General features: G+C 44.9%; 1 protein-coding gene across 3 annotated transcripts in view; it reads right to left on the bottom strand.

The window, feature by feature from the left end:
* GPAT4 (glycerol-3-phosphate acyltransferase 4) overlaps positions 1-24,646 on the bottom strand; it is a 46,293-nt gene that overhangs the window by 5,769 nt on the left and 15,878 nt on the right. For 2 of the 3 annotated variants that reach the window (XM_015454711.3, XM_005563168.4), the window contains exons 2-10: positions 13,546-14,553; positions 6,711-6,780; positions 6,241-6,541; positions 5,388-5,462; positions 4,193-4,282; positions 3,913-4,006; positions 3,200-3,315; positions 1,712-1,767; positions 1,111-1,196 (exon numbers count right to left, since the gene is read on the bottom strand). In XM_015454711.3, coding sequence (XP_015310197.1) covers positions 1,111-1,196; positions 1,712-1,767; positions 3,200-3,315; positions 3,913-4,006; positions 4,193-4,282; positions 5,388-5,462; positions 6,241-6,541; positions 6,711-6,780; positions 13,546-13,710 — 1,053 coding nt within the window. In that variant the 5' untranslated portion in view covers positions 13,711-14,553. The remainder of the gene's footprint in view (positions 1-1,110; positions 1,197-1,711; positions 1,768-3,199; positions 3,316-3,912; positions 4,007-4,192; positions 4,283-5,387; positions 5,463-6,240; positions 6,542-6,710; positions 6,781-13,545; positions 14,554-24,646) is intronic. The other variant, XM_005563170.3, reaches the window with a different exon arrangement.

The following is a 24,646-nucleotide window of genomic DNA, read 5'->3' as shown; positions in this document are numbered from 1 at the left end:
CACTGCAAAGCACCTGTCCTCGTTTTGCCAGAATATAGGATGCAGATGCCACTCCCCACTCCCACACCCAAGGCAGACTCTGCTACCAGACTATGTTCCTCTTTCTTGCTATACCCAGACACTGCATCCTCAGGCTCTGGTGAGTCCTAACCTGTCAATCAGAGTCCCCTGCAGGCAATATTCATCTGCCATCCCTGGCCTGGTCCTCTGCCTAAATGATGAACAGTGAGTGGCTGGTAAGCATCTGTCTCACCAGGAACAACACCTCTCCAGTGGCACTGGCAAGGTGAAAAGAAAGTCAGAACCAACTCTACAGAATGCTCTGCAGACAACCCACAGTCCCCTATAAAAGAAATTCTAAGCGTGAGCCTGACTCATATCTGCTCACCATTTTACCGAGCTCTCAGGCTGCAGTCTAAATACTTTAACCACACTGAGGATGGCCTGTGTTTTGTAGGTGTCATGATGTGAGGCCTCGTGGATGTGGAGAGTGTAAGAGCAGGGAGGAACAAAGTGCAGATGACTGGTTAATCACATCCTATAGCTCTGGGTGTCTGAAGGGTTAGAGCAGCAGTTCCTAAAGCGTTGACGTAGATTAGATAAACTCCCAGGGTCCATCTCATTGTTAGGAGCTGCTGTAGGTCTAAAAGATGACACGACTAAAAGCAGTGAAGCCGTTTCTCCCACTGCGCTGGAATAAGGAACCCCCCCATTCTCGCAGCTCCCCCAAAATGCAAAAATCCAGCTTGAAACTACACCTCTGTGCCCTGCAATCAGTCACCTTTCCAGGTGGACGGGCCTACCTTCCAGCTAGGTTTATGAAGGTAAGAAGTGAAGGGCTTGCCATTTCCTGAATAGTGGCGGCAGCAGCATGCAGGCAGGAATCTGGCTGTCCCCCATCCCACACTCCCCAGGCCCTTCTAAGGGGGTGCTGAGTGCTCAGCATCCTCCTCTGGCAGCACTTGACCCACATCAGCCCAGTCCCATGTCACTCTGCTGAGGGCATCAACCACAGACTGGTGACCCCGGCTCCTTCCTCCACCTCCTCCTGCTGCGCTCCACTCACAGCAGCTCCAATAATGACAGTGTGTACCATCGGAGGTCTTGTACCTTGATAGCAACAGGGTAAACTGTGGCTCCAATTTCAAAACTTCCCTTTTTGAACATCATCACCGATGTATTATTGATGCAGGTTCCTAAAATGCAGGAGACAATAAAATGCTATTTCTGTTGGCCCTTTACCCCAGATATTAGGTGTTTCTTAAAGACTAAGCACAATAGTCAAAATTCTTCTAATGGTTCCTCCAGTAAGATACATCTGTCATCTCCCTAACTTCAAACACTTAACGAGACAGGCAAGATGGTGCCTCCAATTCTCCTGCTACAGGACCACTTTCCCTGATTCAGGCACACAGCCTGGATAAAGCAGAGATGCACAGAGGTCTTAGGAGGACTCCACGAGCTCCATGAGGAGCTGAAACATTACAGAAGAAATTCCTGCATTTGGGGAGTTTACACTATGGCATTCTTAGTTCAAATTCTGAACTTGCCTGAGTTTTTAGTCCTATTTCCAATCTAAAGGGGACCTAACATTATTCAGTGAAAACAGATAACCCCAACAAGGGCTGAGGGCCTTGGTTCCCACGAAACATCAGCATCACACTCTTGCACTCCTCACAGAAGCGCTTTATGGCAACCAACCCCTTCTTACCTTCTGGGAAGATGAGGATAGGCAGCTTGCTTTTATCTTGCACATGTTCAGTCAGTCTTTCAAAGAGGAAAAAAAAATGAAGGATCAGACAACCTTATACACATCGTCAAAATATGTTTATAAATAACTTATTTATTTGTGACACTAGTTTCAATTATAAGAAGTTAACAAGCATGACCGTGTCCTTTTAAACCCATCATCTAATGCTCATCAAGAAAAAATGTATATGGATAGAGAAAATCAGGTTACTATTTAATTCACAGAACTGTTCAATTCTGTGTGAACATCGGAGCACCAACGATGCCACTCAACCTGGGGGCCACTTGAAGGAGACGCCTGCCACAAGGCCTGGGCACGGCCCCCTCAATAAACCTGTGGCACTAGACTGTGTAACAGTTGTGAGGCTGGGCCCAGCCCTGCTGGCTCAACACTGTCCCTGAGATGTACCAAAGGGAGTTAGGAGAGGGTTCATCTGTCTCTATGGAAGATAATCTCAGCTGTCTTTTCTTATTTGTTATTTTTTGAGACAGGATATCCCTGTGTTGCCCAGGCTGGAATACAGTGGTGCAATCACAGCTCACTGCAGTCTCACCCTTCCCGGCTCAAGCGATCCTCCTACGTCAGCCTCCCAAGTAGCTGGGACTACAGGAGCGTACCACCACGCTTGGCTAATTTTAAATTTTTTGTAGAGATGAGGTCTCCCTATGTTGCTCAGGCTGGTCTTGAACTCCCGGGCTCTCAAAGCACTGGGACTATAGGCCTGAGCCACCATGTGTGGCTGGGTCTCAACTGTCTTGATGTGTCTTTCTGCTGCAAATCTCTTTGCATTACTTACACCAGATTCACCTTCTTAAAGTTTGAAAACAGAGCAGTACTTCGTTCCACTGCCCTGGGTTTCTTTGTATTTGTGATAAATGAATTCATTTTGAGGTTTCAAATAGCAGTGAAAGTTCGTATTTTGTTTATTACGATGGGTACAATGAATTAAAAAAGGTTAAGAAACATTATTAACTTGGTAAATAATACTAGGGTTTCTATACTTTTTTTAAATTTTAAGACAGAGTCTCACTCTGTTGCCCAGGCTGGAGTGCAATGGCACGATCTCGGCTCACTGCAACCTCTGCCTCCCTGGTTCAAGCGATTCTCCTGCCTCAGTCTCCCTAGTAGCTGAGATTACAGATGCCCGTTACCACACTCAGCTAATTTTTGTATTTTTAGTATTTTGTATTTTTACCATGTTGGTCAGGCTAGTCTCGAACTCCTGACCTCAAGTGATCTGCCCACCTCGGCCTCCCACAGTGCTGGGATTACAGGCATGAGCCACCACACCCGGCCACTTTTAAAATCTCATGTTTTAGGAAAAGATTATTATGAAAGCAGTATAGGCTTATGATAGAAGGCACATAACTACACTGTGGAGGGATAACTCCCTGAAACCTTTTCAGCATTCTAACCGGCCAAGCAGAACAGCAGTGTTCTGTCCATTACCTCTTAGCCACCAGGTGGCGATCCTTCACTTCCGAGCGCTCAAACCAGACGTGTGGGCAGGCCTTCACCATGGCTCTCTGAATCACACCCATGAGTCCCCCGTGCACTTGACCCACCTAAGCACAGGCACAGGACCCATTAGTAGTGAAGCCATCCTCACACAAATCTCCCCACTCTAGGAAGCCCTAGATCTCACAAAATAAGCAATCCAACCTCTCACCTCTAACGCTTGCTGGTCCAACCTCTTACCTCTAACACTTGCTGGCTGGAGGTTGCTCACTGCCAAGAAACCACTACCAAGACTCCCCAAATCTTAAACTTCTCCTTTTAATCAGTAATACTAGAAATAGGTAATTAAAAACATAACCGAAACCCCTAAGACAAAATACTAAAGTAGTGCAAATCCCTGTGTAAAACTGCCCCTCCCTGGGCAGATTCTCAGATGCTCTGGACACAGTCCTTGCCAGCTCCTCCCTCTCCCCATGCTGGTCTGCCTGACCGCCCTCAGCATCCTCTCCAACCACATTCACCACTCACTCTACCCAGGGTATCTCCTATCACAGTCCCACAGAGCCCCCACAGTGACAGTAAGGTGGTGGCCCACGCATAAAAGTGTTTATGTGAAGGGTCCAGGAGCCTCCTAGACCCTCCTGGCCCTGACCAGTCTAAAGCAGGAAGTCTTGCCTCAAGAATGCACTGGAAAGAGCTCTTACCATGGCATAATAGCCATCGCTGGCCAAGATGATCACATCGATAGGTGAGGTATGATTGGCCACACAGATGCCACCATTTCTTGGTCTGTTTTCCCTGGGTTTAAATGTATGCAAAACAACCAAAATTAGTGTGAAACAGTTCATGTAACACACCTCTCACCTCACACGCTTCATCTGCTCTAACTAAAAGCTCAGAAGTATCTTCCCATTTGGCCAAGTATAGGTGGGTGGTGTTTCCTGCAGTGCCATTTCCCTTCCTATTGATACAAAGCACTCTCACCTGTCATGGTAGGTGATGATGGCTGTCAGTGCTCGCACGCAGATCCGGTAACACATTAAGTGAACATGTTTACTCATGAACTCCTTAAACCTGCAACAACAGGACAAGGATTCTGGGTTTTATTTTACATACAGGAAGACAGAAACAGTTGCTGACTTGAACAGTTCAGCAGTCCTTTATGACGGCAAAGTGCTTTTATAGACATGAGCACGTACAGGAAAGCCCTGTGATGCATGACCACCTTTATGTTCACACATGAGGAAAGAAAGAGGGGACAGGGAGACTCGCTTACATCCACCCAAATCAGTGGGTGGAGAATTCACAGCCTAGAATTTGGCATCGGCAGACCACAGGCGGGCTGAATTCCGTTCCCCCAGTCAACACCCAGTGGCAGGCCCAAGGCCAGAGGCCAACCTCCTCACCCACCCAGGTAGAAGAAAGGTTTCCAAGCCCCAGAATTTCCTGAAGGGAGCAAAATATTCTTCACAAACAGACAAAACCTCCCTACATCTCGTATCATTTTAAAAACTGTATTGTCTCACCACTTTATCCACACGGTCAACTGCTCAAAACTAAACAACAAGCTGTAAAATCTGTTAACATCTGAGTCTCGGACTCTACATGTTTGTGGCTTCTCCCTTTTGTCTTTAAAATGGGAAGAACGTGAGGGCTAAAGGACAAAAAGAACAGTCATAGATCAAAATAAAAAAAAGTAAAGACTTTACTGCTGATGCCATTGTTACCACTGGGTTGTTGTTGTTGTTATTATTATTATTATTAGAAACAGAGTCTCGCTCTGTCACCCAGGCTGGAGTGCAGTGGTATGGTGTTGGCTCACTGCAACCTCTGCCTACCGGATTCAAGGATTCTCCTGCCTCAGCTTCCCAAGTAGCTGGGATTACAGGCAGCCGCCACCACACCCGGCTAATTTTTGTATCTTTAGTAGAGACAGGGTTTCGCCATGCTGGCCAGGCTGGTCTCGAACTCCTGACCTCAGGTGATCGGCCCACCTCGGCCTCCCAAAGTGCTGGGATTACAGGCATGAGCCACCACACCTGGCCACCACTGGGTTATTTAATCCATCTAAGATTCCATGGCTTTGGTTGTGTCCAAAGAAGGGGCCTGGCCTTCGATATCTGAGCACCATTCCCAGAACTAACTGCCCTTTAGGCGTGGACTGCCACATTCTACTCACCTCCCATTTGGCAAGTATCCCACCACAGTTGTGCCCACCACCAGAAGGCTAATTCCTGTGAAAGCCAGCGCTATCCTGTAAGAAGAAGAAAAGTTAGAGCACAGCCAGCAAATCCTTGCACCAAGTACAGAACTGAAGGTGTGAAAATCACACTGGGCATCACAAAAACCACCCCCAAGACCTGCTCACCTGGGATCTGGACCAGAGTTCACCTAGAAATGTGAGCAGGCCTATCAGAACCAGAGATCCTTTTGATTCCAACTGACAGTGAGCCATGGGTCTGGCTCTCAGCCGCCAGCATCTCCTGAGGCCTCAGCAGCTGGAAGGCTGGAAAACCCTAAGCAGGCTGTTCTGCCGCAGGGCTGCTCCCTGCTGCCCACCCCTTCCCTATGGCTGAAAACCCCTGCGGAAGCACAGCTTCCCTCTGAAGCAACAGGAGGTGGAGCCTGAAGGGTATTAGCATCTGGCAAGGCACACTCAGAGCAGCACACGGTGCAGAGAAGCTGAAAGATCAATACTGCCTCTGTACCTGAGAGGCAAGCTTCAGGAAAGAATAAGCCATGTCCAGGGAGGAGTGGCAGAAAGCACACAATGTTCCCTATCCCCGTGTTTGCTGTGATCTAGACAAGCAAGCTGTCTTTAAGAAATCCAACTATTTCTGTCTGATATGCAGAAAATCCAAGGGCCTCTAAAAGAAAATCACCAGTGTACCCCTCCAAAGAGTCACATGGCCTGGCTAGTGACAGTCATTCCCTTCTTTCTAAAACGGGAACACACAGCGGAGCAGGCAGGTGGGCCGTGCACCAAGTGGGGTGGCAGCAGCGAGCCCCACTCCCCACAGGCCCTGCCTCACCTGAGCGGCAGCAGGAAGCAGTACCGAATCAGCACTCCTAACCCCCACAGGACCGTGAGCCGAAGGCTGATGTACTGGAAGTTATAATTGGTTCTGCTCAGCAGGTTCCAGGATTCCAGTTCTTCTGCTGAGAATCTCTTTGTCACCTCATCGTCCATAATGGTCTCCATTCCTTTCCGGCAAAAGTAGAAAATGTCAGAGAGCTCGAACTCTGGAGTGTTGTCCAGAGCCTTACTACTGCCACTTCGACGAATCTCTTTGATCTCTTCTTCTAGTGAAGTGGGATCCTTTGCAATGATTCCTGCAAAAGAGTGTGTCCCTGTCAAGCAGCGTGCTGCGGGAGAGCACGTGAGACATACTCAGAGCACACATCCTGCACTAATGCAGGGAAGAGTGTGTGTGGCACCAGAAGCACTGGGGAACACTGTTCAAATGGACCTCTCAGGACAAGGACCACACCCCCATCTTACCATTGGTGTAGGGCTTGTAAAGCTGGTGGTTCTTCTCCTTGGCTCCTCGCTCCATTCTCAAGGTAGCCCACTGGGAGGGGAAGGAAGCAAGATACAAGAGAGAGAATGAGATCTGTTTTCAATCAGTGAACACCTCCATTTCTGTTCTGTGAAAGCCTCAGTCCCAGTCACTTAAGACCGTAGCCAAGAAGCACAGAGTCTAGAAGGAAACTCAAACCACCTCTCCCCCGAGAAGCCCCTTCCTTGACAGCTGGGACCAAGAGTTAAGTCACCTTAAGCAAAACACTGGGAACTTCAAGAAGCTGGGGTGCGTTCCTCAGGCCTGGTTCCTCACTGCCTACGTCTCTGTCTCCGGGCTGTAGGGAGCTCACTTGCCGACAACACAGACCTCACAATTCCTCCTGCACTGCCCCATGGCAGTTACTCAAAACAGCGAAGCCAGACATCCTGTAAACTACTGCCTGCCACCAAATTACTTCAAGAAAGCAGCAATTTTCATTTTCGAGGAGACAAAGAACTTGAGCAATACATATGTTTGGACCGTCCAGTAACAGGAGTAACATTTTAATGATAGAATCCCACAACTTAACATTGAAAGGCATGGGAGTGGCTTAATAGTGTTAAAGGAGAAAAAGAACACTATCAGGAAACCGAAAAAAACCCAGATTCAATTCCCAAGTTTACACTCACTAGCTGTGTTCATTAAGCAACCCATTCCAAGTCTCTGAATCTTGATCTCTTTATCTGCAAAACAGGATACTACCTCAACCTCCTACTTCACGGGGTCACTTAGGATCAAATGAGATCGTGTATGGGACAAAACTGGGGAAATGCAAAGCACTCTGTCCTCATTATTACTGAAATAACACAGATTCTGGAACAGACCTAGGAAGAAGACGCTTTTCCTAGAACCCCTCTTCATTAAAACTTTCGCTGGTATAAGACAGCTGGTATAAGAGGCTGGTTCTCTTCCACTATCAAATGAGAGGTGAAAATGTGGGTGCACTTATCCCCTCTTGGATATGGTATCACTAGAGAGAAAGCTATGTCATGTCCACAGCAAGTCAGAGAAACAGAACAGGCATTTCAAAAGCCTCAAACTTCAGCTTCCACGGTTATGCATGGTGGGCACGAGCCCATCATCCCACAGCACAGGAAGATGCACATGGCCCAGGGCACATGGTGCAGATTCTGCTGGCAAAGCCCAAAGGGTCAGCAAGACTGCACCACGTGGTCCAGCAAAGCCGAATGCTGCACACGAGTTTAATCAGTGATCTGACCTCATCTGGAAATCTCAAACCCCACTGTCTAGAAAGGAAGGTGGCTCACAAAGTCACCACGCAAAGAAAGTTCAAAGGCAAGAAAACTCACATGAGTTTCTCTGTTTCAGATATTTGGCCATTGATGTCTTTTGGCTCTAAGCACAGATGAGCTTTCCTTTAAAAATGTTAATACCTAAAATGGAGGAAAGTAAATCTCATCTGGTTTCCTGGAACTAGAGAAGAGGTGAAAAGGGGCAAGAGAGTTCACAAGAATCCTGGCATGCAGAAACACAGGTCACTCAACCAGAATTTAGGGTTCTACATTTTGGCCAGGCTCTGTTTTGGCACCGCAAGAATAATCAGAAGTGAACAACTTGGGGTCAGACGCAGCGGAGCTCACGCCTGTAATCCGAACACTTTGGGAGGCCAAGGCAGGAAGATTGGTTGAGCCCAGGAGTTTGAGACCAGCCTGGGCAACATGGCAAAATCCCGTATCTAAAAAATACAAAAAAATTAGCTAGGCATAGTGGTGTGTGCCTGTAGTCCCAGCTACTCCAGAGGCTGAGATGGGAGCCAGGGGAAGTTGAGGCTGCAGTAAGCGGAGATTGCACGGCTGCACTCTAGCCTGGGAGACAGAGCAAGATCCTGTCTCCGAAAAAAAAAAAAAAAAGAGAGAAACTTGATTCTGTACTGACAATTCTGAGACTCCATGAGACTGCAACAGACGGAGAATATATGACATCAGGCCTCTTGTGGATGACTATTTCAGTCTGAGGACTGTTTCAATGTGCAAAATTCAAGATGGCTACAGTCTCTGTCATCACAGGAAAGGGATCTGCTAATTGAGATTCTACATCTCCTAGTTCTGTGGCAGTTCAGTAATAAACATCCCTTTGGCCTCACACTTTTTAACTTCAGGAACATGACAAAACATGTCTGTGTTTAGGAAAGAATTGTCCAAAGTCACAAGGGCAGGGGAAATGAGGAGAGGGCTGAACAGCCTGTTAAGAAATGGCTGATCAGGTGGCTGAGTGCAGTGGCTCACACCTGTAATCACAGCATTACAGGCAGGAGGATCATTTAAGCCCAGGAGTTTGAGAAATGGCTGATCAATGAACTGGATCCTTTTGGCTGAAAGAAATCAAAATATTTCATCCCGAAATATACTTCTTTGTCATATTTCAAGATGACTGTTCAGAAGGACTGGAAATGCAAGAATAACGGAGAAGCTGTCTTTTGCAGGAGGAATTTGCATCTGTAGAGGAGACAAAGTGAAGTAAACAACAGATGCCAATGGGCTTTCTCTGAAGCACCTCCCTCCTTGTCCGAATCTAGAAAGAACTGAGAGACGCCTTTAAAGGTCTGAAAGAAACACTTAGCATCTACACTCTTGAAGGGCTGCTATCTGTGAGGCTTCGTCTATCTGTGAGGCTTCATCTACACAAGACCACCTGTGCCAGCCAGGCCTCCTCTTCTCTCCCTCTTGTTACCTATTGCCACCTGATTTACCACCATAGCCTGTTTTTTGGCCATGCTCGGAGCCTCCACTGCTTCTGTAACCTCAAATGCTACAAAAGCATCAACCATCTGGCTATTTCTTTGAGATCTTTGTAAAACTCCTGTGCACATTAATAAATCTGTATGTCTTTTCTTTTATTAATCTGCTTTTGAGAGTTGATTTTTCAGTGAATCTTCAGAGGGCAAAGGATGCTTTCCCTTGGCCCCTACAAACCCTACTGGACCAAATCAAAGGGCCTCTGGGAAAACACTGCTTCTCTGCACTATACTCGCACAGCACACTCCTGACACCAGATGTGTGAGGAATGCCACCCCCAAACCCAAACCAAGCAAATCTTCAGCAGGCACCAGCTGGGTGTCCTCTAATTCAATTCAATTCTGAGGCTATCGACCTGGAGTTGGTATCAGATTCCACAAGTTATGAGAGTCAGTCCCGTATGACTGCCCCTACTTCAGATGCAAGTTGAAAGTCTCATGTGACCCATACTTCTGACTGACCAGCTATAAATCAGGGTTCCCACAACCCCTCATCAGGTTCAATTTGCTGGAGTGACTCCCAAGACTCAGGGTAATGGTTTACTTCCATGTATGGCTTTATGATAAAGGACACACAGCTCAGGAAGCACCAGATGGAAGAGATGCATAGGGCAAGATATGCAAGCCCTTGCCATTTCTCCCAAGAGGATGCTCTCACCCAGCTGCCTCCCGGTTCATGCCCTGTTCTCTGCACTCCCTTATTCCCTATTGAATTGCTTCCCTCTTGCCTCCCTCCAATCCACCTGAACACATGCTACCAGAGTCCAGCCACGTCACTTTCTTGTTCAAAAACCTTCAACGGGCCGGGCGCAGTGGATCACGCCCGTAATCCCAGAACTCTGGGAGGCTGAGGCGGGTGGATCACTTGAGGTCAGGAGTTTGAGACCAGCCTGGTCAACATGGCAAAACCCCATCTCTACTAAAACTACAAAAATAGTCAGGTGTGGGGGCACAGGCCTGTAACCCTAGCTACTCAGGGGGCTGAGGCAGGAGAATCACTTGAACCCAGGACGCGGAGACTGCAGTGAGCCAAGATTGCACCACTGCACTCCAGCCTGGGCAACAGAGGGAGACTGTCTCCAAAAAAAAAAAAACAAAAAACCTTCACTGACTTCAATGACTTCCCAATGCCTAAAGTTCAGTATTATAACCCACGTCAGTCCCTCCATGTTCCCAATGTTTTTGCTCTACTGAACTATGTGCCATCTCTGAATAAGACTTACCTTTTCGCCTTTATCAACTGTGCTTCTAGAATGTTCTATCCTTTTCCCTTTTAGGATCCAGTTCAAATGTCAAATCTAAGAAATGCTACCTACTCAATTCCTGCAATCAGAATTCACCTCTGCCTGTGTACTTCAACTGGTATCCCATTCTGAATTAGTTATATATGCATATATTTGTCTTTCCTACTAGACTACACACACCTCAAGAGGCAGGAGCCAGAACTTACCCCTTTGTGCATTTCAGCACAGTCTGAGAGAGTGCTTTCCACTTAGTAGGCAGTCACTGATTTAATTTATCAACTCCCAATATTTCTCTCCATCAAGGTCTCCTTATGGAAAAGTAGAACCAAAACGACAAAACCTGGAACTATTTCCTATCATCTTTCCCCCAATTCCTGTCTCCTTCAGTTTGTCCTTTAACCTACTCAAGGCTATGTTAAAATCACACTCATCAGGGTAGGTAGGATGACCTCTTTCACTACAACCATGTAAAAGGAGTATTAATACTCCTACTCTCTGGACAAAGAAACACTGGAAAGTTCAATGCCTTTTCAGAGCCAGTAATGGAAGCCCTGGGATTCAAGGTAACAACTGCCTGACCTAGCACGAATGCCCATCGCCCTAGTCTCTTCAGCTTCTCCTTCTTCACCACTAGTTTCTTCAGCTTCTTCACCACTAGTTTCTTCAGCTTCTTCACCACCAGCCTCTTCAGCTTCTCCACAACTGCCACTAGTTTCTATGACTCTCCACCAACAAGTTCCACCTTGGAGTTTAACACAGATCACATTACAGCTGTCTCATCTTCTCTAACGTGACCTGATCAACTCCTTTCACATCATTTATTCTCATCTTTCTCCTTTACATCCAGGCTTTATCTTCTCCCCTCTTCCAGGTCATTTTCAACTCAGCTGAGAGTCTACTCCTGGGAATTCTGCTCTTAGTGATACCATCGCCACTGTGGAGAGGGTTCATGTGAAGCACAAACATTAAGCAAACAGACTAAAACCCTTCCAGTCACATGCTGCTCTCTGCACACAAAGATCTTCTGTGACTCAGCATGAACAGGACCTGCACTGAGTTAGGGCTTCCAGGAAAGGGAATAGAAACGACATTGATCCACCCATATCCTCTCCATATTCCTCATCACTTGGCAGGTACGCAGATATTTTCTCCTAGTTCCTTTATATTGGGAGAACTAGTCATGGGAAAGGAGCTGTAGGCCAGGGCTTGCTTAGGTCTGCCAAAAGCACAGGTATATGTACCGCATGAACTATTAGGTATCCAGTTTTAGTGATCTTTATGAAGAATGCAGACTGTGGTTGCCAGGGGCTGGCGGAGGGAGGAATGGGGAGTGAATGCTTAACGAGTGTGGGGTTTCCTTTGGACTGATGAAAATGTGAACTGGACAGAAAACAATGTGAATATAGTAAACGCTACTGAACTGTTCACTCTAAAATTATTAACTTTATGTTGTCAATTTCCCCTTGGTTTTCTTAAATGTGAAAAAAAAAACCATATGCTTATAGACATACTAAGTACCAAAAAAGATAAAACCCAAGATTCAATGATAAACATAAAAATATTTCCCAATATAATGTAACATTTCATATCGCTCACTTAATCTGAGTCGTTTTCTTCATTGATAAAAATGCAGATAAATAAAATGCAGGTTAATAAAATGCCCCGTCTACCACAGAATTATAAGGAATCAAAGAAAAATGATAAAAGTTACTCTCAAAACCAGAAGATACAATATGGGCCAGGAACGGTGGTGCAGGCCTGTAATCCCAGCACTTTGGGAGGCTGAGATGGGCAGATCACTTGAGGGGTCAGGAGTTCGAGACCAGCATGGGCAACGTGGTGAAACCCTGTCTCCACTAAAAACACAACAAAATTAGCCAGGTGTGGTGGCATGTGCCTGTAGTCCCAGCTACTCAGGAGGCTGAGGCAGGTGAATTGTTTGAACCTGGGAGGCAGAAGTTGCAGTGAGCCGTGATTGCGCCACTGCATTCTGTCCTGGGTGACAGAGTGAGACTCTGTCTCAAAAAAAAAGAAAAAAAAAAAAGATACAATATGAACAAACAATGTTGTATTATTTTTACTACTGTAAGTGCACTTCTCAAATTATACATGAATCCCTAAAGATTTGGTGACTACTAAAAACAGACATTACAATTAAATCACCAAATCTGTGCAGAGGTATTTAAGTCTTATGGGAGAGAGCAACTTCCAAAAAACATCACTTCTCACCCATTTCCTTACAATGTGACCAGTTTGGTATAATTCAACGGTCAGGTAAGTTCTGATATATGTTTAGAAATGTATCCTTCGCCTTTAAAGAAAATAAAACAATTCCAATGCCCTTTTCTGTCCATTCTTTTAGTCTGAAATGCAAGGACCTACTTAGAATAAATGACTGGAAGAGAAGAGGCTTTCCCATGCTTCTCAAGTGAGGGAATATGCCTGCCGCAGCTTTGAGCTATGGCATCAGTTATGTAAGAAGAGACAGAGACTGGCAGTGCTTTTCTTTAATTCTAAGCCCCATTCTCTTTGAAATAAACAGGCGACATGTGCAGTCATGGCATAGGTCCCTCAGCTCAGCGTAAATCAAACATACAAGTACCTCTCAAAAGTACACGTTTAGTTATTCTTCTTACTCAAAAAGCCACTTCCCATTCTCCCAACTTTCTCCCTGTCTAATAAAGAGATAACAATAGGCCTGTAAGAATAACTCTTTTTGCTAAATGCACTTCTACCCTCCTCTGTGAAGCAACCTTTTATAACAGCACAACTTACCGCAAAGATTTTTAACAAAGTTTTCATGTAGAGTTTGCGGATACCAAAGGAGACTCCAAAAATGGCTGGCACTATGATGAAAACGAGGAGGAGGGTGAAGAGGACAGTCAGGGAGATGCCCAGAAGGTTGACAATCAGGCTATCAAAAGGCAGCAACAGGAACATGGTGGAAGATCCAGGCCAGGCCAGCACCTGCCTCCCCAAGAACAAACTGTAGCCTTCAGATGGTCCTTCCCGACAGCACCAGCCAGGGAAAGGAAGCAAGTTCCCGAAGAACAGCAAACCCCATTCCAAAGTCCACACCCCTCAACCGCCTGAATAGAAGGCCTGGGAAGAGAAGGACAGGAAAACACGGCCACAGGAGGCAGCTGCAAACGCCAGGTCTCCCCAGAACGGATGGACTCTAAAGATGAATGAAGCTCGATGGGTCTTCAGTAAAAGCATCCGAGTCCAGATGGAATTTCTGTGCAAGTGAGCAGTGAGGGCAGGGGCTCTGCTCTGCTGTCCTGATGCTGCTTCCAGAGGTTTTACATGGTTTTCCTGCCCAAGAGCATTCAACAGATAAATCTGTCCCTGTCGCTGCCAGAAGTACCAAGAAGAGTTCAACTTGGTGCCAGAAAAATCCTGATAACTTCCGTGGAGGGGTAATCACTGGCACTTTACACAGAAGGCTTTTGAACTTGAATATGTGGAAATTAAATAATTGTTTTACTTAAAATTCCTTCATAAGCTGAAAACCATGTTCACTGTAGAGAGTTCATTATCTGGCCCCATCCTCCTCTGGTGAGGCTCCTGGTGCTCACAGCTTCCAGGACCCTCCTACCTGGAGAGCTACAGTCTTTGCCAGCAGGAAAGAGATGCTGGCACACAATGTCTCATAATGCAAGTGCTGAGTGTAACTCCAGATGCATCTGGCATTGGTTTCCTCTGGACACTCTTCTCCCTAAGGCTCCCTTTCTTAGCGGTGACCTGGGTTCTTGGCAAATAGCTGCTTACATGCTGCCAAAGCTGGGGGAGGGAAACAGAAACACTGTCAGTCACACAAATCAAGAGGAGAAATGTCAATATGCTGGGGACCAGGGGGACTGTTTCAGGGTAAGCCTAAAACTGTCAGTGTGGTCAACGCCCACTTTTCAAGTCATCAAGGTCAAAGAGACCAGGCAGAGCCAACAGGTGGCAGACATGAATGTGGGAGGGAAACATAGAGGTTTCAGTTTTCAATCCAAATGATACGACCTGTGGTCAAACTTTCTGAATAGAAAATACGTGTATACGAGACACATTTGAAAGATAAAAAGCATGTGCTATGGAAAGTACATCTCCTTACTACCTGTCCCCCAGGTATTCAGAGTGGTTCTGCACAGGTGCCGCCAAAGGTTGTAACCACCTCTGTGTTCTTCCCAAGACATTCTGTGCTTAAACAAGGAAATCACAATGGTTCTCCATCACCACTGGCCCCCAGGCTGGGCAACAACCACATATTATTCTTCACCTTGCTTTTTGTTTTTGTTTTTAGCTTAACACATCTCAGAAGAATGTCCCATCAATACACATAGAGTTCCCTCACTCTGCAGGTGCACAGTTTTCAACTTAAGAATGTGCCACAACTTAGTTCACCAGTCTCTTAAGGTTAAACACTGATATTTCTACTTTTTTTTTTTTGTATAAATAATGTTGTAAGGAATAACCAGGTACATGCGTGACTTAGTACACAAAATGTGCTTAGAAAATATATTTTCGGGGTAAATTCCTAGAAATGGAATTGCAGAGGAAAAGAAAATACACATTTTTAAATTTGCAAGATCTTGTCGTATTTTCCATATAGAGATGAACCTCCTCCAGCCTCTCCCCACACGGGTCACCCATTGTGAAATTCCACTATTTCAAATATCTCACAAAAGTATTCCAATTTTATATCACACACTCCAAATCCCTGAACTTGGGAGTATCCTATCAACTCTCTCTGGCAAACATTTTGGCTTCACACCAATCACCCTCAGGCTGTTCCCAACACTTAGAAGTTCAAGAAACCGAACAAATTAACAAGTACTGACTTCGCCTTAAAATCTGCTCAATGTTTTAAGGGAGGAGACCACCCCTCATCTTGTCTTTACGCCCAATTTCTGCCTCCAAAGAAAGAAGAAGCATAAAATCTAAAAGGCAGAAATGGAATCCACAGACAGACAGCCCAGCACCATGCCCTGGGCCTGGTAGTTAAACATCAGCCCCTGACCTAACTGCTTACGTTATCTATAGATTCCAGACATTGTATGGAAAAGCATCGTGAAAATCCCTGTCCTGTTCTGTTCCCTTCTGATCACCGGTGCCTGCAGCCCCCAGTCACGCACCCCCTGCTTGCTCAATCCATCAGACGCTCTCACGTGGACCCCCTTAGAGTTGTAAGCCCTCAAAAGGGACAGGAATTGCTCACTCGGGGAGCTCGGTTTTTGGAGACGTGAGTCCTCTGATGCTCCCAGCTGAATAAAGCCCTTTCCTTCTACAACTCGGTGTCTGAGAGGTTCTTATCTGCGGCTCATCCTGTTACAGTTCTAGAGAACTCAAGGCCGTTCCCTTGTTACCTCGTTTGTTTATCCCCAGCCCATCAATCTGTATGATTTCCATTTTACACATCAGGAAGCTGAAAGAGGTAGTTGCAGACCCAGCTCCTCTGTACGACTCCATGACATTCACACGTCTGAGGACGAAATGCTCCAGTCTACAAGGACATGCTAATCAGTGGCGCTGAGTCATGAACCCTAGTTCCTAGTTCTGATGGCCACTTCTTACGTTTCCTTCCACTTTCACATTGTCACTGCTATTGCCAACATTGACTGAGTGCTTACAACATGCCAAGCACTGCGCTAAGGAGCATTTCACATACACCACCCTCACGTAATCCTCACGATGGCTGTACGGTGGAGTCATTGTCATCCTGATCTACAGGTGAGGACGCTGAGGCTGGGAAGATTAAGGGAGTCAAGTCACCCAGGGTTGCAGAGAGTTGGAAGCAGGACAAGAGCATCCGTCTCCAGGACCCTGCTCTGTAAACCCTACTCCTTCCTATCTCCCAAACTACGTGCTTTAAAATGAAGTAGCACTGGCCAGGTGCGGTGGCTCACGCCTGTAAGCCCACTTTGGGAGGCTGAGGCAGGCGGATCACCTGAGGTTGGGAGTTCGAGACCTGCCTGGCCAACATGGCGAAACCCCATCGCGACTAAAAATACAAAAATGAGCTGAGCATCATGGAGCATGCCTGTAATCTCAACTACTCAGGAGGCAGGAGAATTGCTTGGACCAGGGAGGCAGAGGTTGCAGTGAGCCGAAATCGCTGCCACTGCACTCCAGCCTGGGAGACAGAACAGGACTCTGTCTCAAAAAAAAAAAAAGAAAAAGAAAAAAAGAAGTAGTACTTCCTTCAAGCCAGACTGCTCTACAGAACTTCTTGTGATTAGACAAAACCATCAGGATCTGGACTCCAGTATTAGAATTTGGTCGTGTTCTCAAAATCCAAGATACAGACATGCTCTTGTATTTTCATAAACACTCATACACGCCAGTTTTCTAACCGTGTTCTAGAGGCAGTTCAGGCACCTGAGCTACCAAAGTCCTCAGGCCTATCCAGGACAACATCTCCTTTCCTCCTTCATTGCTGTCTCCCCACTCCCCGTGGACAGGACTGCCGTGGGAAAGAGGCAGCAAGGGCCTCTGTCCTACTGGTCAGGGTTACCCTGAGTTCCACAGACCCAAGGTGACTGACACCAGGGTCACTTTGACCCCCATGCCAGAGTGTAGATCACTCCTCTAAGGATCACAACTGAAAATTCCCAAGGTTATTCTGGGTTCATGTCCCCAAACCAGTAAACACGTGTAGCAATAAACCAATTTCTTCACCTAGTTCAGGGGTTGGCCAATTATAGCCCACATCTGGCTACAGTCTTTTTCACAAAGGCTCATGAGTTTTTACATTCTTAGACTCTTTTAAACAGATGCAAAAAACAAAGAAGATTTGACAAAGACCATGGCCTACAGACCCTAAAATACTCACTATCTGCCCCTTATAGGAAGAGTTTGCACTCATGACCTTGCTGGTCTTTCCTCCGCTCAGAGGCCCCCTGCTGGCTCTCCCAGTCCCATCCCATCCCACCCCGCCACACCCTACCCCGAGTTCCTTTTGCTGAATGCCAGCCTCCAGGACAGAGAACACCAAACTGGCCGAACAAGTTATTAGGCCAACACTAAACAATACTCACACAAATTCTTAGAAGTAGAGGAAAGAGCAAGCCAACTGAGTTTATCGAATCAGTAGTGTTTGGAAACTGAAAACTCATTAAAGCCAGAGGGAACTAGTGGCTGAAGGTCCCCTTAATACAGACTTTGATGTGTGGAAATATCAAAACTGTTCACATCAGAACTAAATCCAACCACAATTTCTAGATAACCGTTCATTTACGAGAGGCTATGACTTTGCCTCAAGTAAATATAAGCATGACCTCTTAAGAATGTGAGCTGGGGAAGCCATTCATTCACAGGAATATTCACTTATTCTCTCAACATCCACAGCTGGGTTCCAACCAAACTCACCCAGAATCATCAGGGCCAACGTTCCCCAACAGGCCAAACATTCTAGAGAATCAGCTAGTTCTGAGCCTTTTAGGAAGGAAGCTGCCTCCATTCCAGGAAGGCAACAGAGCCCATCACTAAGCTAACCTAACTCTTCAACCCATGGAATGGCAAATCCGGGCCTTTAGGCCCCCTAACAGCCTCAGTTCTTGGAGTGACTAGTTCATTCATTCAACAAATACTCACTGGGCACACAGTGTGTGCCAGACAGTACACCATGTGTTAGCTGTTGTTCAGCGGTGAAAAGATATGCCCATCCGGAAACAAGCACACAAAAAGTCGTAATTTCAAACTATGATGACTGTAGACAAGGAAAATAGACTCCTGGAAAAGAAAAGAAAACAAAGGAAAAGAAGAGAAAAGAGAGAAGAAAGAAAAGGAAAGGGAAAAGGAAAAGGAAAAGAAAAGAAAAGAAAAGAAAAAAAGAGAGAACAAAACAGAACAGAACTTAATTTAAATCAAGGCATCTACACCAATTCCGTCCCAATCATTGGACTGGGACTATTATCACTCCTAACTGCAGAATCAAATACTTTTCAGTCGGCTCTCTGTGACATATCCCAACTCAGGGACTATAACTGCTAGAATATGTGCAGACAGAGGCCCTGTGCCAACCCAAAAGGTAAAAGAAAGGCCACTTTATTAATACATGCTTAGATCACACAAGAATGCACATATTTTTAGAGCACACCAAGCACAATGCCAGTCATATGTTAGATCTCAATGAATGGTACATATTATCATTTCATTAGAATCAGAAGAAACTTAGTCGTCAGCGCTAGGTACCAAACTTCAAGAAGGCTTAGAGAGGAAGGCATTATAATGTATGACACATAATACACAGGCCAAACAACACAACTTGCCTAGCAAGCAGTAAGTGTTCAATAAAAAGGTTAGCCATAAAACAGAGAAATTCAAACTGAAAGTACAGTGAGATGGTAAAGAAATTCTGATAAACCACTGTACTGGTGAGAATGAAAAAATATCCTCAAATACTGCTGGTTGGAGTGTAAAATGGGTTTAACCTCTACAAAGAACAATTTAGCGACTGCCATCAAAATTTTAAATGTACATAACCTTAGATCCAGCAATTCCACTTCTAGAAATTTATCCTAAGGATAAACCAGACCAGTGGTTCCCAACCAAGGATGATTTCTTTTTACCCCCTTGGGGAGCATCTGGCAACATGTGCAGGGATTTCTGGCTGCCATGACTTGGGATGGGAGTGCTACTACTGGCATCTAGTGCAGTGCACAGGGCAGAGATGATGCTGCACATCTTACAAAGCACAGGACAGCTCCCACACAACGAGGAACTGTTCAGCCCCAAACGTCAGTAGTGCAGAAGTGTATAAATCCTATATTTTAAAGCATGAGCAAAGTGATAATATGTGCTGGGTTACTGACTGCAGCATAGTCTGTAATATCAAAACAAACATCAGTGTCTCCCAATAGAGGATATAATGGAATACTATTCATCTGAGCCCCTGTCACTAGGAAGGAGAAGGGGAATTTGAAGGTATTTCCCAAGAAGTAATGACATTACACTAATGGGGTTTTCAACTACCACTTTTGCCTAAAGGTGTTTATATGCCTCTAAAATGGCTGGAGCATGCTTTCTCATTCAGAAAGTGCACACGGCCTGACAGGGAGGCAAACACTGCCACAGTCAGTGTCTGCAGAGCATACTGGGGGCAAACGAGACTCTTCAGAAAACAGGAACACAAATGCTTGAGGCTTCAAGATGGCACTCTGTGTAAACGCATTAGTAAAAAATGAGACTCTCACAGTAATTCTGAATCAGGACAGCTGGTATCCATGCACAGATGGCAGGGGCATGAGCCACGTGGGCCCTCAGAGACCCACACAGAGCCATCCCCTGGCCACTAAAGGCTGCACTGGTTCTCTACCCAGCATGCTCATTTGCATCACTGGGCCTCAGCCCAGATGAAATATATTAGAATATCTGCAGGTACAATCTGGATTTGTTCTTAAGACACTTGAGCGATTCTAATGTGTAGTCAGTTGAGACTACCGGGTTAAGGGTTCTTACCAGTTAACTGAGAAAGGACAACTGAAACTGAGAAGACAACCATCTCCGAGCACAAATTACCCACAAGTAAAAGGCATCTAGTTCTCTAAAAAAAGGAGGGGGATCACATTCATAAGAGAGGTGGTGAGGATCTAGAATGACAACCCAGGACATGAAACCCAGTGGAAGCCCTTCAGTACTGGAGAGCACTCAGAAGGTCAGATCGGACTGGCTGTCACCTAGAAAAAGTGGATTTGCTTGGGACACCTGATGCAAGGGAATTGGTTTTATGGTTGGCAGGTATGGGATGCAAATTCTAGCTCAATACTAAGAATCCAACCCTCATGCTTTTATGGTTGGAATGTAAGCTAGTGCAGCTCAGAGAATGGTTAAACAAAGTTACCATGTACCTCACAATTCCACTCCTAGGTATATACCCAAGAGAAAGACAAACTGTCTACACCAAAAAAATTGCACATGAATGCTTACAATGGCATTAATCAGAACAGCCAAAAGACAGAAACAACCAAAATGTCCATCAGCTGATGACTGGATAAACAAAATGTGGTGCATCCATACAGTGGAATCTTTGGCCATAAAAATGAAGAAATGATACATGCTATAACATGGATGAATCTTCAAAACATCATATTAAGTGAATAAAACCCATCAAAAAGATCACATATTGATTCCACTTATACAAACAGCCAAACCTACACAGAAAGAGATTATTGGTTACCTCAGAGCTGGCGAGAGTGGGGAGATACGAGAGTGACAGCTAAAAGGTCTCTGAGGTGATGAAAACGTTCTAAAACTATGTTGATGACTGTACACACCTGTGAACATTATAAACCCCAATGAACTGGATACTTTCATTGGGTGAACTGTAAGTCAATAAAGCTATTTTTAAAAGAATCTAAGACTGAGTTGTTCAAAAAGAATAGGCTGTATAGGGAGACCTTCACCTACATCCGCATTCTGCCGAGTGGCAGATAAGTTATGGTGGTTACACTAGATGTCTTTTAAAATTCCTTCCTGAAACAAGTTTTTTGTCCTTACGTCTTTATTTAAAATTGCAGAATGTGAGGGAAGCAGTAAAGCATGATGGCCAAACATACAGGGAATCAGACAAGCTACATTCAAAACCAGGCTCCCAGGCCGGGCGAGGTAGCTCAAGCCTGTAATCCCAGCACTTTGGGAGGCTGAGACGGGCGGATCACGAGGTCAGGAGATTGAGACCATCCTGGCTAACATGGTGAAACCCCGTCTCTACTAAAAAATACAAAAAAAAACTAGCCGGGTGAGGTGGCGGGCGCCTGTAGTCCCAGCTACTCGGGAGGCTGAGGCAGGAGAATGGCACAAACCCGGGAGGTGGAGCTTGCAGTGAGCTGAGATGCGGCCACTGCACTCCAGCCTGGGCAACAGAGCGAGACTCCGTCTCAAAAAAAAAAAAAAAAAAAAAAAAAAAACCCCAGCCTCCCCTACCTTCTGACTGTCTGACCTCAAAAAAGTCACATTCCATGCTTCAGATTTCTCATCTGTAAAATGGGAATAATACATATCCTGTGGTATTGTTGTGAAGATTGAACGTGATGCCTATCAAGCTATCAGTGTAGTGCTTGGCACAAAATCATCTATAAATAGAAGCTTCTACTACTAATCATCACTATAAAGCTGGAGGCAATAATAAAAAAATGATGACAAAACCACAACTTTATTAGTTAATCTTTCAGATTTCTAGTCCAACCTCTTCATTTTATGGCTCAAATAACTGAGCCTTGGAAGGGTTCGATGACAGGGACAAGTTACAAAACTGGCTGGTAACAGAGGCAGGACTAATGCCCATCTGATACCCAGTCGGGTGCGCTTCCTACTCCCCAGGCCAACTCCTCACTTGCTTTGGGGTGGGTTACAATTCAGAGAAAAGCATCCATTTCTCCTAGTTTACTTACTGTCAGAACATAGGCCCATCAAATGCCCCATCTGTGATGTAAACAAACATGCACACACAGGCACGAGGAAATGTATGCTAGGCTGAATTTAATGTCGAGTGTATCAGGACTAGTAGAGTGTTAAGAAATTTGCTTGACTAGGATTCTGCTGCTTAGTGGGGAAAGTGCATAATGTTTCCAAAGAGGGTAGCTCTCAGAGCGACTCGGTTGACATGAACCTGAAGTGCTGAAAACCCAGAACACACACAGTTGGCATCAATCCTGGATAAAATAAATCACTCAAGACAAAGCCAGGATCCAACCAGCCAAAGGATGATTCAACTCACAGGGAAGATAGAACATGGTCAGGTTCAGGGCCTTGGTCTTATCTAAGATCATTATGCCCTCCAGAACTTTCTTGAGTTAGAACTGGCACTGGTACCAAGTTCACCCCAATGTAACGGAACCATCTATTGAAGCTGGCAAAACAAAAAATAGAAAACAAAACAAAAAAGACAGAGTATATTTTAATGGGACAATTTGATTTGCTGGAGCTTTAAGACCCACGACAATTCATTATTCGACCTGAACACTGCTCTGATGGCTCCATTTCAATACCAGTTCTTGACATCTGAGTACTGTATATGTAATTAGAAGCAACTTCCTGGCCTTTTTCTTGTTTAAAAAATCTTTTTATCCAGTTTATTTCACTCAGCATAATTATATTGAGAACCATCCACGTTGCTGCATGTGTCAACAGTTTCTTTCTCTTGATTGCTGAGCTGTATTGCAGTATATGGATATATCACAGTTTCTTCATCCATTCCCCTACTGATGGACATTAAGATTGTTCCAGTTTGGGGCTATTACAAATAAAGGTGCTATCTACAAGTCTTTGTATGGACATATACTTCATTTCTCTTGGGTAAATACCTAGGAGTGGAATGACAAATTCCAAAATGAGTTGTACCATTTTGTATTCCCACTAGCAGCGTAGGAAGTCCCACTTGTTCCACATCTTCACCAATACTTGATATGGTCAGTCTTTTAAATTTAGACATATCACTGGCCAGGCGCAGTGGCTCGCACCTGTAATCCCAGCACTCTGGGAGGCCGAGGCGGGCAGATCACTTGAGGCCAGTTCAACACCAGCCTGGCCAACAAGGAGAGACCCCATTTCTACTAAAAAACCAAAAATTAGGCAGGCATGGTGGCTTATTCCTATAATCCCAGCTATTTGGGAGGCTTACGTGGGAGGATCACCTGAGCCCAGGAGGCTGAGGCCGCAGTGAGCCCTGATAGTGCCACTGCACTCCAGCCTGAGCAACAGAGCAACACTCTTGTCTTAAAAAATGAAAGCTTTTCATCACAAATGCACAAATTTGTGACATCAGACTTTTTTGTTCATCTCTCTGCAAATTCAAAATACTTCTAATTGTGCAAAGAAAAAAATCACTAAAACAGGAAAGAAAAAAACAATGACAACCACAAACTCTAACCTCAGACCTGAACATTACTAAGCAAAATAAAATGTTCCTTCATGTTCCACTGACAGTGATTCTCTGCAGTCCAACAGAGCAGCCACTAACCACGTATGACCTTGGAGTACTTGAAATGTGCTGTGAATGTAAAATACACACTGGAGTTCTATGACTTCGTATGAAAAAACGCATGTAAAATATCCCATTAATAGTTTTTATATTGATTATGGATTAAAGTAATATTTTGGATAAACTAAGTTAAATAAAATATATTGTTAAAATTATTTTCACCTGTTTCTTTTTACTTTATAATTTTTTTTTTTAAATTTAAATTGACTTTCATTTGTAGGAGCTAAAAATGAGGTCATGGAGGTAGACAGTAGAATATAATAGATACCAGAGGCTGGGAAGGGTGGACGTTGAGAGCTTGGTTAATGGATAGAAAAAAAAAACTTACATGGAACAAATGAGTTCCAGTATTCAAGAGCAAAGTAGGATGACTATAGTTAACAATTTCTTGTACATATATATATATTTTTTTATTTTTATTTTTATTTTTTATTTTTGAGATAGTCTCATTCTGTAGCCTGTGCCGGAGTGCAGTGGCGCGATCTTTGCTCACTGCATCCTCTGCCTCCTGGGTTCAAGCAATTCTCATGCCTCAGCCTCCCTCATATCTGGGATTACAGGCACAGGCCACCACACCCAGCTAGTTTTGTGTTTTTAGTAGAGAAGGGGTTTCATCATGTTGGCCAGGATGATTTCAAACTCCTGACCGCAAGTGATCCATCCACTTCGGCTTCCCAAAGTGCTGGGGTTACAGGTATGAGCCACCACGTTGGGCCAGTTTCTTGTGTATTTTAATTTCAAATGTTAAGTAGAAGATTTGAAATGTTCCCAACACAAAGAGATGATGTATGTTTCAGGTGCTGGATATCCTAAATCCTCTGATTTTATCATTACACGTTCTATCCACGTGGGCAAATACTACTGTACACTATAAATATGTAAAATTACTGTTCCTCAATTTTTTCAAAA

The sequence above is a fragment of the Macaca fascicularis genome, chromosome 8, assembly GCF_037993035.2.
Source record: "Macaca fascicularis isolate 582-1 chromosome 8, T2T-MFA8v1.1".
Taxonomy (NCBI): domain Eukaryota; kingdom Metazoa; phylum Chordata; class Mammalia; order Primates; family Cercopithecidae; genus Macaca; species Macaca fascicularis.
This window is presented reverse-complemented; position numbering and strand designations above follow the sequence as displayed.